The sequence below is a fragment of the Dermacentor variabilis genome, chromosome 10 (assembly GCF_050947875.1).
Source record: "Dermacentor variabilis isolate Ectoservices chromosome 10, ASM5094787v1, whole genome shotgun sequence".
Taxonomy (NCBI): Eukaryota; Metazoa; Arthropoda; class Arachnida; order Ixodida; family Ixodidae; genus Dermacentor; species Dermacentor variabilis.
In genome coordinates, this window is record NC_134577.1 from 28,749,862 (window position 1) to 28,769,657 (window position 19,796).

The 19,796-nt window shown below is 44.6% G+C and overlaps 2 protein-coding genes across 5 annotated transcripts in view; one reads left to right on the top strand and one right to left on the bottom strand.

Annotated features, from left to right (window-relative positions):
* The first annotated feature begins 5,619 nt into the window (after positions 1-5,619).
* LOC142560230 (transcription initiation factor TFIID subunit 8-like) lies at positions 5,620-11,141 on the top strand. The gene is made up of 6 exons (XM_075672181.1): positions 5,620-5,788; positions 6,175-6,273; positions 6,438-6,500; positions 7,039-7,163; positions 7,962-8,109; positions 9,395-11,141. Exons 1-6 carry the CDS (start codon positions 5,644-5,646, stop codon positions 9,565-9,567), a joined length of 753 nt encoding a protein of 250 aa, XP_075528296.1. The 5' UTR covers positions 5,620-5,643; the 3' UTR covers positions 9,568-11,141.
* A 147-nt stretch (positions 11,142-11,288) lies between these two features.
* The window catches only part of cdm (importin-13-like protein cdm), a 50,680-nt gene continuing 42,172 nt past the window's right edge, over positions 11,289-19,796 (bottom strand). The window contains exons 21-22 of one of the 4 annotated variants that reach the window (XM_075672180.1): positions 19,117-19,268; positions 11,289-11,515 (exon numbers count right to left, since the gene is read on the bottom strand). In XM_075672180.1, the coding sequence (XP_075528295.1) occupies positions 19,157-19,268 (112 nt within the window). In that variant the 3' untranslated portion in view covers positions 11,289-11,515; positions 19,117-19,156. Of the gene's footprint in view, positions 17,286-17,329; positions 19,269-19,796 lie in introns of those variants that run through there. The other 3 variants (XM_075672179.1, XM_075672178.1, XM_075672177.1) reach the window with 3 other exon arrangements.

Sequence of the window (19,796 nt, forward strand, 5' to 3'; positions counted from 1 at the left end):
GTCCCTATGTAATTTAAAGTTAATTAATTAACTTTGCAAACTAGTCGATTATACAGTTGAACAATTCTATTAACTCTAAAGAAAGAATACCTAGTACGCTTCCATCTCAATATGATGCTCTTCCAAGCACATGCTGGCACTTATGAGTTAGCAGACTTAGTGGGAATAGCCCCAGTTTCAGAAAGCGTTTCCAGATTGCTTAAATTATGAGGCTTTATATCTCTAAGCTGCATACTGGGCTTTGAGGGATAGCGTAGTGAGGTGTTGTGAATTAATCCTTGCCACCTGGAATTCTCAACTTAAACGGTACAGGATTTGCATCGAGTTTCAGCACCGGCACTGGTGCCTGATCGTGTATGGTAACACTCGGAAAGCATGGCTGAAATGTGCTGGGTGTCGCTTACAATTAGCGGCATGCATGCACGACACACCCAGAAAAAATTCCTGCTCGACAAGTACGGCGTGAATCACACTTGTCTAAAATGGTCGGTCAGCCTATTTGGTTGCCATCTTTCGCTAGGAAAAACACAGGCTGACACCATAATAAAACCACAAAAGGTCATGTCAAACACTTGGTGTATGCACCTGATACAATCTAAAAAAGGTTGCACCCTTTGGGGTGTCTATTTGCCACACAACAATAATCATCATCCATCTTCCTTTCCTTTCTTTCTTCAATGCTACGAGCCCAGTACTTTTAAGTCAGAAACAGCATGCACGTTATCAGCATGACAGAGCATTCTCAACAGGAAAGTATCCAGCGCAGCGCTTTCAAGAAAGGAAATGCAAGCAAGACAGACCACGATTATTGTTGTGTGGCAGATATACACCCCAAATGGTGCAACTGTTTTTAGAGTGTAGAACAAACATATCTGGAACCCAGCAGTTGCCACTAGCTGTTGCAGATGCTCGCACAGTGCCGCAGCCGGCCATTCTAGACAAGTGTGATCCCCATAGTACATTTTAAGAGTATGCCTTCACTGGCTTGCACACTCTATGCTTTCCATGCTCTTTTACTGCATTGAAGCTAAACTTGTAGGTACACACTGCTACAGATATGTCCAAATGCCTCTATGTGTTGAAACACATCGCACTTTAAAGCAGATTAGCATTTGCCAAACATGAATCCATCCTTGCATTTTGGTAAAACGTCCCACCTTTTGCCACATTCTCTCTTACCTACTTCAAAGCTTGGCAATGATTGTCAAGGTTTCAAATAGCTGACAAACAGGGAGGCAAAAGCGAGAACAGTACAGCCTCTGCTTTTGCTGTAGCATGCATTCCTTAAAGGGCCCCTAAACAACCTCGGACATTTTCTTACACATTTCAAACAAATGCACGCATCACGTATTGAATGCTGTGACCATCGTCTCAGGCGAAGAGGGCAGTGCTATGCACTGTGGGAATGCCACGAATTCAAAGAACAATCCTGTGCTCCTCTCCTGGCCTTTCCGTTACCTCCTTTGCATGTCATGACATCAACAGGAGCAAAAGTTGTCAATTGGCCAGTTGTCAAGAAATGACAGTGCCAACATGACAAGAGCCAAATTTGTGTTGTGAGAATGGAGGGCAACTCACCAAGTGTACACCACTGAACCTTTCATGAAGCTTCCATTCAGTTAGCTTCGCACAGAAAGTGATTAGGGTCAGACAACAGAGGAGCCTCTCTTCGGGCAGGCAGACTCAACTTGTAGCATTCGCGGCGCTGCATAGAGTGGATGAGCGCATGTGGAAAGTAGGAGAGAGCACGAGTGGGGAAGCTTGCGAAGGAGAGCGAGAAAGAGCTGCAGCCATGCTTTCATTCATCAAACGCCTGTAACTTTGCTATTACTGCACCATTTCAAATATTCTTGTGGCTATAGGTTCATAGTATCATACATCAGCCATTATGTAACTAATTTTCGAGTTCAGGGTGGTTTAGCCCTTGCCAGGTTTGGCCATTTTTAACAAACATGTGTAGCATATATACATGATGCACGGTCGATCATGTCTTCAAGATGCTACAGCACTGTGCACCGTGAGAACAGTTGAAATTTCAAATCAAATGCTGCGTTCCTTCCCTGTCTTTGAAGCCCGCTCCCAGTCAAAGTCAGCCACACGCATAAATGTCTCTTCGCAGTGCGTGTTTCGTCACTCACCATGACTAAGCATTCAATGCAGAAAATGCAATGCCGCAAGAAAGGAGGCAGGCCTTGATGCCATGGTACGTCCCTGGGCTCCGGTATGGAAGAAGTCAGAGAAGGAAGACTGCTTGGGAATGCTACTTGAGGCAGAAGGGAGAAAGTGTCTGTGTTGTGGGCATGGTAACAGGACAGTTTTCTTCATCCTCCTTCAATAAAGAACCAATAAAGCTGCCAAAAGAAATTGCTTCTATACGTGATCATGACTCATTTGTAAGTAATTTGAATCACTGGAATAAGCTGCCAAAAGAAATTGCTTGTATACGTGATCATGACTCATTTGTAAGTAATTTGAAGCGCAGTTTTACGCATGTTGGGTAAAAGCAGAATTTTATGCCTTTGACGCATTGTAAGTGTATCTACATGCTTTGTACGGAGTGTTGTTGTTGTTTTTTTTTTTTTTTCATCAATGTATGCAATTCTCTCCTTTTTCTTTTTATATTTTCTTGTTGTATTCGGTGATTTTTACCACGTTGTTCTATATTGCCTTCCCCCCACTAATTGTGTTTGAAATATCCTGTTGTTAACCCCCCCCCCCTTCTTATGCAATGCCCAAAAGGGCCTTTAGGGTATCTGAATAAAAAAAAAATTTCAGAAATTATTTTAGTAACACGCTTCCTAGACAACGTTTTACAGCTTCCAGTCAATTACCAGAATGTTCAGTGGGGCCTGGTGACGGGCCCTTTAAAGAGTGCAGACAAATATCTTTGAACTTGTAAAAACCCTACCACATGCTTATCCAATGTAAAATGATGACACTTAGCAAGTATGAAGGTTGGGGCACATTATCATAATCTGATACTAAAGTTAGTCTCAAACTTCTGTATCCGGAGTCATCTACATTACCGTGTAATCATAACAAAAAGCAATACTTGGTCATGTCGTGCCGCAGTACAAGGCTAGGTATGATCACATTAATTATAAATAAATTAAACAATAGAAGAAATACCAGTTAGAGTTAGAATGCCATATGGTTCACAGAACCATGTGGCACTCTGATGCTTACTAGTATTTCTTCTGGGTCTAGAGGACTTGAACCTACATTCAATGAAACAAAAAAAATGTCACCACTGCATTAAGGGCTCCAAGGAGATGTAGTTTGGTTTTCATGCTACTCTGATCAGTTGATGATGTCCCAAAGAAACACAGGCAATGAGAAATTATATAAAAGTGAGTCTTTGAATTAATTTCAGCCACCTGAGGTTTTTTGCCATGCATCTAATGTTTGGCACATGACTCTTCAGCATTCTGTACCCATCAGAATGTGACCAAAATCGGCCACATAACTACCACATGACCACCCATGACCAGCGAGAGAATGCCATAGCCACTGGCCCACCATGGCAGGTGATTTTAGCGCAGTATTTTTCTTTGCATCCACTATGGAAAAGGATGGACAAGTCTGTGCTCGCTCAATATGGTTTTCTTCCATGCACTGTGGCATCCCTTTACAATGTTCACTGCTTTTACAATAAACTTTCTGAAAATTTTTGCTATGTAACAAACATGCAACCACCCACTCCACTGACCGATGACCAACTCCACTTATGTCAATAAATACTTACTAACCTAAGTGGAGTTGGTTATTCTTTTTCTTTATTTTTTGGGGTGGATGAGTGGCAAATAAAAGGGATCCGTGTCATAGGCGGAAACACCTGTGGGGAGGGGGGTTCCTCCACGAAGTAGACATGTCCATTTCGTCTGCTGCTGAAGTTCCGACTGGCTGGGCTGTGGTACACATGAGGAGACAGGCCCCCAGCAAATCAGCACTTCAGCAGCAAATGAAACAGACATGTCCACTAAGTGGATGATTACAGCATACCCTCGCGCTTCATACACATTTACATTACAGCATCACTACCCCAGCAATTAATATATGGAGTGTAGCTCGTTACATTGTTAGTAAAGAGCTTAAACTTGTACATGTGTGTAGAATGAAGACCCTCTACCGTTTGTTCAAGGAACACGGTGTCAGTGAAGTCAAACGCATGGCTGTCAACGTAGAATGTCACACACATGCAAAACGTATGTGACACGTATACGCGACAACCCATTCGTACCTGTGAGGGGCAGTTGCGTGCTAGTGTCCTCAAACTCGACATTTTATGTTGCGAGTGCTTGAGCGGCAATGTGGCCCTATTACCGGCTTCTGGAGATTCTTTCGTGGAATGTTTGTACGGAATGGGAAGTACGTTTTGAAGACAGAGCATAACAGTTTGTAATATTCGAAACAGCTAGCTGCCGTCACTGAGAAGCTGGCACGCAGCACAGACTGGCTGCATCGATAGCACGTGGCACTGTTCGCTGAACACACCGAACGTCCTCAGAAGCTCGGCCTCACTCGAGTCCTCGCCACCGGGGTAGCCCGAACAAATGTTCAGCGCGTCCAAACGGCTCACAAGTCTGCCGAGCTCTTCCGCATCGTTCACGCGGACAGTAGGCGACGCAAGGCAGTGCTCGGTCGGCACCACACGTCCGATCGCGTTCACCGTCACCTCCAAGGTGTCGCGGACGACGACAGCTTTCTCAACGACGACGATGGAGTCAACAACGCTCATCTTGCACAAGGCGACGAGCTCGTCGCCACATCCGTGCACACTCCAACCGGACACGTCCTTGCACTCTGCCAGACTCGCCCTGAGCGCGGCGAAGCGTTCGTCTTGCACCACGGTTTGGTCCTGCGAATCGCACACTGCTGCCAGGCGCTGTCTTCTCTTGCGTCTGACGGGTTTGTCAACGCTGCTCGCGAGTCGGAGCGTCGGTACGGCGCCCGGCTTGAGGCACCAACGGCCACGCGGAATTTGCACTAGGTTGCCTTGGACGACGTGCTCGTAGTTCTTGACCAGGACGTCGTCCGAGAAATGCAGGTTGCAAATCGTGCTCTTCGCGCCTAGCGCCGTTCCTTTGCGAGCGAGCGCGGCGCTCCATTTGGCGGCTAGCGCGGGTTCCTTCGGTACGCCGAAGAAGTGTCGGCCTTTGGAAGTGGTCGGCTCGTATCCACTTCGGCATCCGTACGCGGAACATTTAGGCATTTGTTCTTTGAACAAGCGTGCGTCACGTCACTCTATTATAGAATAACGCCAAGTACTGCAATCGCATCAGACCACGGAAATCACCACGACCACCTGCGTTATGTTTTTCGTCTGCTTTCCGTCGTACTCGTGACTGCTCGTATGTAGAGATGATGTTGGCTGTTGTCAGAAGCTGTCTACAAGTTAATTTGGTAATGGCACGAGTTCATGCTTTAGTTAATATAACTACGGCATCAACATAAAAGCTTCAATCATTTCTTAATATTTGTATTTCTTTTTCTTTTGTTATTTCACAAGAAAAACTCGCAGCAATTACAGCGCCAAAGAAGTGTTGTGGGGGGAAATGTGTTTCATTTGTCTACCTTAAACGTTGATGTTTTAGCGATGCAATGTGCGGGGATAGCAGGAGTTTCCTCGGCGAAGATGCAAAGATGGCGTCGTCCGCCAATGACGCGGGCCCTGTGAACGCGCGCCGGAAAGCTCTCTTTGCGGCAGTATGTTCGATCTGTGTCGAAACTGGCTTCTCGAGCGCAGAGCGAGTAGCAGTCGAGTCTCTGGTGGAGATGCTTCAAAGCTGTAAGTGTGTCGGCGCGAGAATGGACTTGGATAAATCAGTCGCAGTTATGCATGTGTCCGCATCTCCTTTGAGTGGAGCGACATTTTGACACCTTACTCGATCCGCTAAACCCTGGCCCCTAGGTGCACTTTCAACTGGAATTGAATTTCTCTACCATGATTAACTCCCTTCCGCAGCCTGCCCAAATGAGACAAACGCGATCGAAAGTGACCCTTGTGACGACGGTATTGCAACTCGCTTGGTGCAGTGATCCACGGCTTTGTTCCGCATATAGTCATATGCCCTGCCGTGTTTTTTGTCTGCAATCAACCTGTCGGGTCAGCATCTGAAGCTGCCTGTCGACATTCAACGCTTACTGCGATAGTGTTTCTTGCGATCTTTTCAGGTCTCATCGAGATCGCCCGAAGCAGCAGAGCCTTTTGCGAGCTCTCCGGGAGAACCGAGGTCTTGTCGGGAGATGTATTCGTGGCCCTCATCGAAATGGGTACGATTCGCTTTTCAGTGAAACGATTAGATTGAGGAGCATGCCCTGACCTATATAAACGATGCGCGCAGTAAGGTAAAACATAATACGTTACGAATGTAGAGCATGTCATTGTTTTCCATGACATTCTTATGTGTCTTGATACTATCTTCTTTGCATTTTAGGCATCAATGTGGAGTCGTTATGGAGCTTTGTCAAGCGTCCGAACCGCATCACACTGCCAACACGTAAGGAAAGCGTTTGAACTTTTTTGTGTGTGCGTGTCCGCCATGTGAACTTTTTTTACCATGACATTTCATGAGATTTTGCCTGTTACTTTCATTAGACGTCTGAATTTTTATAAAGAACATTATACCGACGACATTAATTACCAGCTAGTTTGACTGAAAGGGCTTTTGTGCTGCATATTCCATTATCTAGAAGCTGATTACAGAAATATCCTTGATTCATCATTCATGCAGTCTATCGCTGAAGTCAAGAGTCTGATGAAATCTTGGTCGGGAAGAACCATGATAAAAAAAGAACAGATGCTGACTGAGATGAAGAAATTATTGAAAACTTGACATTTTGGCTCGCAAGTGATCAGGACTTCCGTGCGAGAGTTGAAATGTCAAGTTTTGAAACAATTCCTTCATCTTGGTCAGTATCTGTGTTGTTTCCTTTACATTCTATTGCTGTTGTACTGTTTGATTTTGTGTGGGGAAAAAAAGGACTTCTGCAAATCCTTCAAGCTCTAATTTTCGCATGCTTCTTGCATTTCACAAGCTGGCTTACAGACACGATCGTCGATGCCAAAGATCCTGCAGGCTGGAGACAAGAAGCCCCTGCCGCCTCACATCCCCGAACACATGGTGCCCTTTCCTGATCCACACGCCTACATCCGGACACCGGTAAGCAAGCAGAAGTCCAGCTTGTTCTAGAAGTTATGTTTTCCATTGCTGTCATAAAAAGAAAGATTGGGTCCAAAAATTATACTTGTAGCTCCATTCAGTCCATGAGCAAGAAAAAACACACAAGGAAGGCTAAGACATGACAGGCACTTACTGAAACTTGTTTATTTGAAGCATAGCATTTATAGACAGGTGATGAGTGAAGCAGGCAGAAAAAAAGGCAAAAAAAGAAGCAAGGAAGCATAACCTGACATGAATCAAGTGGCACCAAGATTTATTGGGCTTTGCATCTTGATGGCACTTGTTTCATGTCATGTTTTTCTCTTGTTTCTTACATCGCCTTCTTTCTGGTCACTTAATCTATCTTCATCTATTAGCATTTTAATTCTGGGCTTTTGCATGCCAAAACAACAATCTGATTATGGAGCACACTGTAGCTGGGAACCTCGGAATTATTTTAACCACCTGGGGTTCTTTAACATCCAAGGCAAGGTACCACAAGTGTTTTTGCATTCCGCCACTGTGGGAACTTGCCGCCATGGCAGGGATCGAACCCACGACCTCCGCTCTGCAGCATAACGCCATTAACGCCACAGCCACTGAGCTGCTGCGGCAGGTGTTGCCTGTGTGTAAATAACCTTTCACAGCGAGCACTTGTCCTGTCTCATTCTTTCTCGTCTATTTTGTTCGCTCATCAAACCGTGAATGTCTACAAACTGGCCTAGTCATCCAACCTCCTGTACTTCATTCAAGTCACGCACACTGTTTCCTGTCCCTCCCCACCCCTCTTCCTTACAGACACACAAGCAGCCCGTGACGGAGTATGAAGCTATTCGGGAAAAGCTGGCCAGCCAGAAGCGAGACGTGGAGCGTGCCCTGACCCGTTTTGTGGCCAAGACAGGCCCCACTCAGAGCCTCTTTGCAGACCAGTCAGCTCCATTTCCTCGTGAGCACCCCCCCCTGTTGTGCTCCATACTCGGAGTTCTGCGAGACCTCCAAGTGTGGCGATTCAGCCAATATAGAAATTCCGGGTAGCACTATACATAGATTTGCCTAACTTCCTCCTTTTGGCTTCACGCGATCATGTGGCTTCAACAAAATATTGTGTTACGAATAGAACAACTCAGAATGGCTGGGTTCCAATAATTGCTGCAGACAGCAGCATAGTGGACAGTAGCCATGTTAAACTTTGTTTCAGTTCTGACAAAGTCAGCAAAAAAAGAATGCTTTGCAAAGACAGCGTCAGACTCTGAATAGAATAAAAATCAGTACTGTACCAGGCTGTGCCAAGATTTGAACCCAATGCCACCTTTGTGTAGGGCGGATGTTCTGCAACTATGGCTGTGTTCCAATACTCGACATAGACGGTTTAAAGAAAGTGGACATCAGCCGTTGTCCAGAAGCTGGCAAGGGAGACAGCCGTGAAGACGGCGTCAAAATAAAGAAACGATGCAGGCTACTTTTGCTGTCCAAACAAGATGGCGGCTGAATCCAATGCTTGGTAACTGAATGGGAAGGTCATCGGTGCACAAGGAAACATTGCACTTTGTTATGCGCTTAATGTAAACCATTTTTAACTGTGGCACAGGAGGAGGGTCACACACAATCCTCTTCTCTAGTGGGCAGTTTTTTCTTGCACCACAGTTCAAAACTGTCTAACTTATACCAGCTCACCCAATTTTTCTATTTCACTTAATGTAAGCTAATTCTTTTTTTCATAGGTTCACTCACGAAAAAAAGTTAGAATGCAGCAATAGTACTATGTGCTTTCCTTAACTTTTTCTTGTAGACGCAAGGAGCCGTCACATTGCAAAGATATCTTCCAGATGCACTCCATCTCATGGGGTCGAAGCCGGAACATAGACGGTAGACAACCAAAGCTCATGTGTAGAGAGCCTTATTGCTGTCATGCATCCAGCAAAATATAGCTTCTTGAAGGTTTAGAAAAATGAAATGTAATAAATAACGCGACAGAAACGTCTCAAGCCGCAAGCTTGAAGACAAGACAAATCCATATACTAACCATTAGTATTTCCATAGTAGCTGAATGATTGCAGCAGTAGAGTTCCCTCTAGTAATCTTGTAGGAATCTTGTAAGACGAGGTAGTTAATCACTAATGCCTTCTACATAGTTACCCATCAGCAACAGCTGCAATGATCTCCTGGTTGAGTTCTGAAACCGAGCTTTTAACTGAACCCTTGCTTATAGTGTTCTTTCTGTTCCCTTGCAGTGATAGCTTGCAAGCCAATGGCCCAGCCATACCTAGCAGCGCTGCTTCCCAAGGATCAGGTGTTTGAGCAGCAGGAAGAGGAACAGGCCAAGAGCAGTCCCGAAAGGCCACCGGAGCTCGTCGACAACCCTTACCTGCGCTCGGTCAAGATGCCACGAAAGCGCAAGCGGTGACTTCTTGACACAAAGACAATGTGCGCATGCTTGACTCACTCTTTAAGAAGAATGGCTGTAGCAAGCCGGCTGCGAGGAGACTCCGTAGAGCCAAGTAGGCTTTGAAGTTTCGTTGACCACCAAATGCTCAAGTCTGAGAAGAAACAGACAGCCAACCAGAACTTCTATATGGCATCATTCTTGGCTTGACTTGTTAGTTGGTGACCTTGAGCTTCACTGTAGAATGTTGGTGACGTGCTTTGCTGTCTTGCATAGCTGGTCGTGCATGGATGTTTTGTAAGACTGAGTGGCTGCAACTGTGATAGCTCTTCTTTGCAATGTTGATGCAGGACCCTAAACAAGTATTCTGTAGTGTGATGCTGGAGACTGTTGTAATACCATGGCGTCAAGAGTGGACCAGCATCAAAACTGCTACGCAACTGTCAATACACAGCCAACCAAAAGTGCCGACATCACCTGGGTGGCAGTAAAGGTTGTGTATGTGCACATTTCTAGACAGGCAATTTCACCGGTGTTCTGCATCATGCAATGTTTGCAGACAGACAGGGAACCGTGGGCTTGCATTATACCAAATACACAGTTCAGAGGTGACTAAGGACATGCAAAAAAAAAAAAACATAGGCAAATGCCTTGTTGCTATTCTGACTTGTCATGTTTTAGTGGCAAGACACTTGTGTTACTCTGACATTTTTCACCCTCTCATGTGTAATTTCGTTCCATAGCTGTAAATGCAATACCTGCAGCTGCTCCCTTTCTCATAACAGAGTGCGCCAGGTACTTTGCTATCAGTAGCGCCATGTGCTTCCAAGTGATGCTGACTGGAAAGCACAACATACAGCATTAAAGAAAGAAAATGCTCGCAAGTAGTATTATTGCAGATAAAATTAACGACGCAAAGGCGTAAAAAAAATTTTAAGTTCGCCTGTGTTAGCCAGGAGCCGTACTATGTAAGAATTCTTTTCCTTCAATTCTCTTCGCTAATCACCCTTTTCAGCAAGTGGCCTGCACGAAAAGCATGGTAACACCATGCCTTTGGTGTTATCAGCTAATGATCAAGGATAAAACGAATAGAAAATGAAATCTGTTGCATGATACAGGCCCAGAGTAAATCCAATGATTACAGTTACTTGGGACAGTTATGGCTACTACATTGTCGTATGTCTGTTGGCTTTGCCTTGTAGTTTTCATCAGTTCTTGCACTGCATGTTCTTTTAGGCTATTCAGAAACATGCCACTTTGATAACTTTGGTTTTATTGTTAGTAGCGGCAAACTTCCTGTAATGTTGATGTTAACACTTTATACAAAAACAATGCATGCAAGCAGGGCATCACACTTAAAAACTTGAGTCCGCTATCCTGATGTTCAGGGCAGTACCTCCTCGTCTGTAATGGCCAGTAGCCAGGATGAACATTAACGTGCATATTATTGATGTTGCGTGTATAGCATTACTGCAGATTTTGGTGCGCAAAGGCGCTTTTCCATAGTGACTGTTGTGGCAGAAAATTACACTACACAGACCACGAGCCATAAAAGTGCATTTAAAAGTAATAAAATCTCTTTACTGAAAGACTGATCGATGGAGTTTAATGCCTCGAAGAAACACAATGGCTGTGAAAGAAGTTGCCGTAGACAGCTTCAGACTTGCACCGATAGCTCAGTGGCTGTAGGTCTCTTCAGTTTGGCTACACCTTCCAAACCAGTCTTTGACAGTGCAGTATGCAGCACGAATTCACTTTGTATAAGTGCAACAACGAATGAGCTCTCATGTGCTACAGGTAGGCAAGCCTTTTCAATAACTGCACTTGTAGCAAAGGCGAGGGTGTTTTTCTTTTTTGTCATTGAAATAATGACCACAGTCGTAATAGGTGGTATCCAAATCTACACCCCAGCGACAGTTGCCCTCCTCCTGTGCTGTGCTTTTGTGGGCTGCACGCAGCAGAAGAGATTCTGGAGACAGAAACACATATGAGCGCCATATTTAAGACATCATCTATACTACATGCGTGGATGCTTTTTTTATAACAAGATAATGCATCCCAACAGAAAACTATTCGAACAAAAGCAACTTGCTGTATAACAAGCTCGGCATGAAACTTGTTACTTCTGCTTACACCAGCTGGAGGCACTGTCGCAACCAATGCAGGAGATGTTTCCGTTCGCGCACCGTAAATCGACTAAAGCTGCACCCTGTCTGCTACCAAGAGCTCATGTCACCTGCATTCAAATCACTGACAAAAGTGTTGCACTACGATTTAGTGCAGGCAAATCAAAGAGACCTTACTGTGTTCTACGCAATGTTGCTGCAGCTAATAAAAGAATAGCAGGTTCTTGCTTGAGAAACCTGAAGAAATTTTTATGCTGTTAAAGATACGTTCAGTGTCTGGTTTATTTTTTTTTTTTTTATGGCCATGCGGAAATGCAAAAATGGCACAAATAATGGCAAATGCTATCAAGCACTGGTCCTTGCATTCACATCTAACAACAGCAATGTCATGGGAACATGGCAGGACAAGCACGGAAACATACCGGTACGTCAGTGACGCTGAAAGGGTTAAAGGCACTTTTTACTAGCATGAATCAAGTTCTACAATCTGCTATCCGCAATTAGCTCCAAATTCCTTGGCACAGTATGTGGTTTGAAAAACCACACGGTGCACAGGAAATCCCGAGCGCCACAACTATTAAAAGGACGCCTTGTTCCAACCTTCAAACTTCATGTACCAGATGTCATCTCAGGCACTTCCAAAACTTGTGTGAAGTGTTCGGTGTTTTGCCTAAACCCTTAAACCTAAAAATAAACAAGACACATCGCTTGATGCTCACACAAAATAAAAGTTGATTATTTCACAGAAAGCAGTAGAAAAGGTACAAAATTTCGAAACAACAGATTCTATTCTTCTGAAACTTGACAGAACACTGTAGACTCCAGAGCTTCATCAATCACTCAATCGCTAAATATTTGAAAATTCAGCAGATCTACTGGTCAGTAGCTATGGCAATGCTGGTTCTACTGTGGAGCACAAGGTCATGGGTTCGGCTCCTTAGGTGCATTCCAATAAGGCCAAAATGCAAAAACACCCATGTGCCTATATTTGTGTGCATGTTGAAAAGCCCCTCACAGGTGCACGCCAGCATGACAAGTGATACATCGAAGACAGCAAATCTCTACAAGCGAGTTCTTGCACCCTTCAGAACTACTAGGCATCTGTTTGCTGGCTCGCAGCCTCGCTCGAACGCGGCAGCATTTGCTGCTGCATCCTCATGGCTGTCTGTTCTTTGCGACAATAGTAATGGCTCCCACACAGGCCGCGTTGCAGCTCCACACCGTTGGCTTTCACCGTCGAAGCCATAGAAACTTCTAGCTGGCCAACGCGGGGCCAGCATATTAACATGGCATGAGAGGCAAAAATAAAGGATTATAGGTTAAATAAAACTGTGTACAAGCTGTTTCCTATTCGAATGATGTATACATAAGGAAACTTTTATAGTTATAGTTTATATCTATGCATTTCAAAGCAAATTCGGGGATCCGCCACATTGCATCGCACTTGCATCTGATATCGCCCATGCCTTCACATGCCGCTACAGGGATGTCATCGCAGACTCTCGCTAACAGCTTCGCTGTAAAACTCTAGGTGGTTGGAATTTATCCAGAGCACTACACCATAGTGCATCTGGTAGTGTGTGTTGTTAAACTCCATTTGATTTTTGAAAGGCCCTGAATTAATTTTCACACTTCCAAGTTCTTTGAATGGGCCCTGAAACAATTTCTGCTCAGGGCAAAACAAATTTAGTTATTGCACAATGTCATGAACATCTGAGCCAAACAGTGTTACACTTGTGCCTGCAACTGAATATCCACAATTTTGTTGGAAATACTTCCTGCATTTTCCTCCAACAGGAAGCCCGTACAGCATTTCTATCCCTAACTTCAACACAGCAGTAAACCTGCACTGCTAAGCTTGAGGCCTTGGGTTCGAGCCTGGCTACCACAGCACATTTCGATGGAAACAAACTCTCACCACCACGCTCTCTCATCTCCCTTCTGCTTTTCCCCTTTCCACTCATGATGTGACAGACTTCTCTCCTCTCCAACACCAAGACTTAACCAACGAACATGGCCGGGCTTTCATTCGCATGAGCGTCCTAATGCTGCCACGTTAATATGCTTGGTGGTTTCTGCACAATTTTGCATGCCGCAAGTCTCCACCTGAAAATGTTTTATAACTATGCTTTTTCAGATACCATCACCTGGTAATAAACAGTAGGGCACTGTCCTCTAATTACTTTCTGGAGGTTTGGGTTCCAAAACCACGATATGATTATGAAACATGTCAAAGTGGGGGACTTCAGATTGTGGCCACTTGGGGTTCCTTTAATGTTCACAAAAATCTAAGCACACGAGTGTTCTTGCATTTTGCCCTCATAGGGGGGTGGGCGGCATAGCCGGGACTGAATCCACGCCTACGGTGGCTACCACAGCCTCAAGCTCACCAGCATAACGCCATAGCCACTGGGCTATCCAGTGAATTACAAGACATTTACATTCCTTAACAGATGCAGCAGTGTGGCACAATCTGGTACTGGAGAATGATGCTGCCGATACACCATGAACCAGAGAGTTTCATACAATTACTAGAGGGAACTGTGGACTTAGTGTCTATGGCAGGTGCAAGCATAGCAGTTCAGCCAGCATGCCAATGGTGGGTAGTACATGAATTTGCCTAAACTTCGTCCTTCCGGCTTTTAATGGCTTCGTAACTTTGCACAGTGACCATTTTTAACAAAGTACTGCATTATATATAATTAAACAAACGTTACCTGTAGCACAGAAGCCCGATATTGAAACCATTGCACCGCGGAAGCATGGACAAGTTGAATCACTGCAATTAGTTGTGATTATGCGTGCTTGCAGAGTCTTATTACCCTCTGCGTAAAAAGAAAATATATAAATTTCTTTGAAACCGAGGCCAATTTAGGCCCAGATGAAGCATAATAAATGAGGCCACAAGAACTTCTGAAGCCCCAAGCACAAAGATCAAACAAATCCATGTGCTACCCATCATTCCCATGGTGGCTGAATGATTGCAGCACCAGAGTTCCCCTCTATTAACTGCAGAAAACTCTATGCCATAGACTCCTAAATTGGTGGTGCGACTCAAGAGTCGCACCACCGATTCTCAAGGTTATGCTGGCTAAAGAAGCTCAGCGCAGTGATGGCCAGGGAATGGGAGTGCATTGTTCTGTGTGGACATGGTGCATTGTTTAGAATACAGTAGGAATGGTACAGCAGCATTCGACTGCCAACAGCTTCTCCTCAAAATAAAGAATTTTGTTAAATGTCTGGCATTAAAGGGCACTATATAAATGTATATACTTTTTCAACACTTCATTTAAAATGTTAGAGAGTGATGTGTACCTAAACTTAAAGTACACAAATGCTTTGCATTCTGCTCCCTTTTGGAAGACATGGTACCCAGGTGTCGAACCCACGCCCTCAATAGCAGAACGCCATTACCAAGTCGCCACAGCTGGTGGCGACATGAAACAGCACCTTTTTAATGAGAATGTACACTCACTCACAAGATAGTGCAGTACATGGGAGTGCACTCCTCGAATGAACTCGAATGTTAGTGCTGCAGTCATGCCTTGAAGAAAACCTGCACAGGTACAATGGGCCTCTTCTATGTTTCATTCCGGACTGCTCAGGAGTGCCCTGGGCTGCCAGAGAGGCTGCGTATGCAATGCTCATTGGCTGAAAGCACCGCCTCGGGCAGTCCAGGACTATTAGGGATGAATAATCAGCACCCAGCGATGCCTCACGCCTCCAGGCCCAGCGATGCCTGGAGGCGCGACTTCGTGCAGTCTGCTACGATGTTCTCGCATGCCGATGGTACTGGTGTTGATGAGGCAGCGTACTGGGCTTGAGCTGGTGGAACCGCAGTCCCTTTGCACGCGGCACACTAACTCAAGGTTGGCTTGCCACAATGGCAACATGCTACTGAAAGCAAAATTTACTTCACAGCACTAAGACGCAGGCTTGGCAGGCGCAAATAAAGTTGCAGGCGACACAAAGCAATGCCTCTAAGCTTCACTGCGCCTGCACAAAATTGCTTCAATGCATGGCCGTGGCAGCTGCAGTGGTGCTCCACAGAGCTCAGCCACACATTTGTGTGCTCCAGAATATTATGTGGCGGATTGTATTTCGCAGCACATGACTTTGCAATGTTAGTGCACATGGCACCTGGTGCATAGCCTGTATTCCAGAATTTTCTCATTAACTGCAAGGGTTGCTACTGAAGACTATGCGATAATCTCCTCAATGCTCTATTAGAGCTGACACTACTTGCTAAAGGAAAAGAACATGCTGAAAGTTTTTCCAATCACATATTATGTCACACTAGCCAAATATGGCTACGACAAAGCTGCTGTGTTGATCAGATGAATGATGAGAAAAGAAGACAAAAAGACCCATTACAATGTTCCAGTCATGGTACAGAACAAAATTGCAGGCTTGAAACTTTAAAGGGACACTAAAGAGAGAAACGATTTCACTCGTGTTAGTACATTACCCTTCTACAATGCCAAAAATGCCACTATTACCACAATGAAAGGCTTGGTAAGCAAGGAAAGACAAAGAAAATGACGGGCGACGTCTTTCTTTTGTCTAACGTCATCAATTTTGACGGCGTCTACTAAGGCCTAGTTAATTCATTATCAGTAAAAATGGACTATACACTGTGTTCTAAAGAAGCCAAGGACTGAACATAGAAAGTTTCAATAACTTTTATCGAGCCAACTTCGCCCAAACACGAAAAAGTACTTTGAAATCTATGATGACGCACCAGCGTACCAGCACTGGGGTTTTGGCAGGAAATTCAGAAAGAGAACTTTCTCTTCTAAAAATCAACCTATTATAGTGAAAGTAATTAATGGCAATAGAGTTTTGAAAGAATACTTTATCAGCGTAAACTGATTTAGTGTTTCTCCTTAGTGTCCCTTTAATGAAGAAAGCATAGATCTTAAGAGCGTCAATGTGAAAGGTACCTGCAAAATAACATCTGAAGTGCACACAAATAGTTCAGATTTTGCTAGCCCAAAATGCAACACAACACACATTACCTGCAGTTTGCAGATTCTTATAACAAGAAAAAGAAATTGGAAATAAGAGAACACAAAGACAAGGTTTCAATTTCAGTTGTGAACGTCTTTATGAAACTGTACAAGAAAACAAGGCCAACAGAACAGTTACTGCTCATTGGTGCAGGATGCTTAATCGGTACAAAAAGCTGACACTAAGATGCTCATTTTCACGCACTGAAAGTCTACTATAACTGTACAAATTTTTGTCCCTGTGCCTGGTAGAGAAAAGCTAAAGAAGAAAACTGCCTTGACTTTAGCAGATGGTAATCTTGCCTGACTTAGCTCAGAATTCGCCTCAGCGCATTGTTAACATATAGCAACTGCCTTTTACTTTCTGGAGTTGAGGTGAAGCATTGAGTGGAGAGGCGTTCAATACAAGGTGAGTCACTCGTGAACACACAGGAAAATTTTGGCAACAACGTGCAATCTGCTGGACAGTCTTGCTATTGCTTCATCCACACACAGCTGTACACAGCAGGGTCTCGCGGTGTGAAGTGTGGCTGAGATCTTCACAACAATGGTAAATGCGTTGATGAGCGCTAGAAGTCAGTAGCACACTGATTTTTGTCATCTGCTATGATGTGCGAACAAAAAGAAAACAATGTACTAAGAATGATATCACAGACAGAATAGTTACTGCACAAAGAGACGAATACACAGAAATTGCACATGAAATGATGGGACGTAGCGCACAGTTCCAACTTTACTAAAGGACATGTTGGCAAAGGAATATATAAGCAAGCTATTACAAGTGCCATGTATCATATACAGCTCAGACCACTAGTAACGACACCACTTATAGTGCAGGACAGGATGCAGTGCCGTCTTTCACCAGTCACATTTACCTTCCCATAGAACTAAATGTATACGCATAGCGCTTATAGTTCAGCCACGCGAGACAAAATACTGGCTATAATGTGGACAAGAGAGGCAGCGAGCGTGCTTCTCAATGAGATGCGTAGGCCGATGAGGGAGCGACTAAGGTGATGCGGAGGAGGAGGAGACGCAGAGAGAGCGGGCAAACAAAGAATGGAGGGGAAAAAAAGAAAAAATGTGGCGGCAACATGCTGGCTCAGAGGGTGTGCAGGGGTTTCCTAAGCTGGCCTAAGTGATGGAGAAGCCTTTTGCTCCGACCACTTGTCAACGCCGTGCAGTTCACACGAAACATACGCATATTGTTGCTCTTTGGCTCTTCAGTCTGTGTGCAGAAAGTAAATACAGCCTTCGAATGATTTTTTCCGGACACAAACGGCGTTGCAAGAATGTCTGGATTATCAGGCAGGCCAGGAAAACTAACTTCAATTGTAAAATCAATTTATTGTTTTTTTACAACTCCAGCACCACGAAAAAATCAGCCGCGGCCGCAAGTGCGTTTTGCAATTGCCTGGCATGATGCGCATCATCGCGAAGTGCAAATATCACACGTATGGCCTTGACTCTGCGACGTTTGCCAGTTTCAACTGTGTGTCCTGCAAATTCATCAGTTGGGAACATTGTCCCCACATGAGCTTTCGTCGTTCTTACCAGTGCGTGCCCATACAAACTTTCGGCATGAGTGTTTGTGGTAGTTGCCAGCTGATCGCCTGTGAACCCCACTTCAAGCGAGCTGCCATCAGTTCAGTCTGCGTGCGTGATCTCAAGTCAGATCTCCGTGAAATCGTCTGCTCGTACTAACATACATAAAGGGCAAGCTTCCCGTGACTGCATGCTTCCCAGTTGGGCCTAACCAGTGCGGTCTTGTCAAGAGTCGGCGACCAAAGTTGCAGTTTAGTGCAGAGTCAACGAAATGCTTTGCAGTGATGGTACGAAACTTGGAAAGTTGAGAAACCACCTTGCCAACGATAGTGAGGGCACATCCCAGTCGTAAGCTTCAATTCCAGGACACACGCAGCTGTTTGATTTACATGTTTTGCATGTGCACAGCCTTTGAAAAATGTTTCAGTGATAATGCAGAAATTCACGGCTCCAACGACTTATGTTATAAACAGTATATGCTAACACAACATTAGTCGGGAGAAAGCAGCAGCACTAAACAAACGAGAATGAGATGACAACTGACATGGCTCTTCTCGTCCTCCTGTACTGTTCTCTCCTTAGTTATGAATAAGCCAACTCACCCAAGAAAATGTTTTAAGGGTCAGACATTTAAATGCTGAATCTGTCAAATATGACTATGTGGAAATAAAGCATCTTTGTCGGTGATTAAAATGAAAGACACGCTCGCACACTTGAGACCCTGTCTTGGGGTAAACAGAAAAGGATTTGATTACTTGCTTATTCATTTGTTGATGCTTCTTTCAATAAGTTGGAAGCACGCACTACGCCCTGTCGTTTCGTGTGCCTTTACTGTATATTTGTTTCGCACAGAAACCCTTTTTATGTTGAACAAGAGCCACCCAACCCACCATAAAAAGTTGTTCTCTATCACAGAGCTCGTTGAGCAGCCTACGGGAATGGCTGCGTTGTCTGGGCTGCGTACTCTGTGCCAATGAGTCCCCGGCACACCAGGCTCATTTCAACGAGTGCCTCCTTTATGAGGCGCTTGTTGGTCCTCTCTCTGCATTCAGAGAAAAAAATTTTTCAGCCACGTGTACACACAGAAGAACTGAAGATCAGGCTAGTTTGTGTTGAGTCATTATAACCTGCAGCGCAACAGGAAGACAATAAACAGATGAAGGGCACATATCACTGCAAGTACTATATACCGTGTCTTCATCTGTATCACCAGCTGTACATGCAGTCCACACCAGTGATTAGACAAGGCAATTGGTGGTAACAATTCTGTTACGACCAGTTATCTCCACAAGGGGTAAAGGGGCTTAGCATTAGAGTGTTTTAGTTTAGCGTTTTTATGCTCCGTGAAAACGTGAAAATCGCCTGCCACTCCGCTGTGGCTTAGCGGGGCAATTCAGAGTGGAGCGTACTGTAAGGACGCTCCACTAAAACACTCTATTGCCTTTTTTTCAAACTTGAGAACACATAGCGGCGTGTGCGATGCCTTTCAGTGAATATAGTTCCAAAGAAACTTTCAAAGAAGATCTGATAATAGCAAAGATACAAAGAGCAGTTGGTAGTCAGCGCTGCG

Excerpts from the sequence above, each read along its gene's own strand:
- LOC142560230 (XM_075672181.1), top strand. The coding sequence starts at position 5,644 with ATGGCGTCGTCCGCCAATGACGCGGGCCCTGTGAACGCGCGCCGGAAA. Across the intron at positions 5,789-6,174 it reads GGTGGAGATGCTTCAAAGCT|GTCTCATCGAGATCGCCCGA; the intron begins GTAAGTGTGTCG and ends CGATCTTTTCAG. Across the intron at positions 7,164-7,961 it reads ACGCCTACATCCGGACACCG|ACACACAAGCAGCCCGTGAC; the intron begins GTAAGCAAGCAG and ends TCTTCCTTACAG.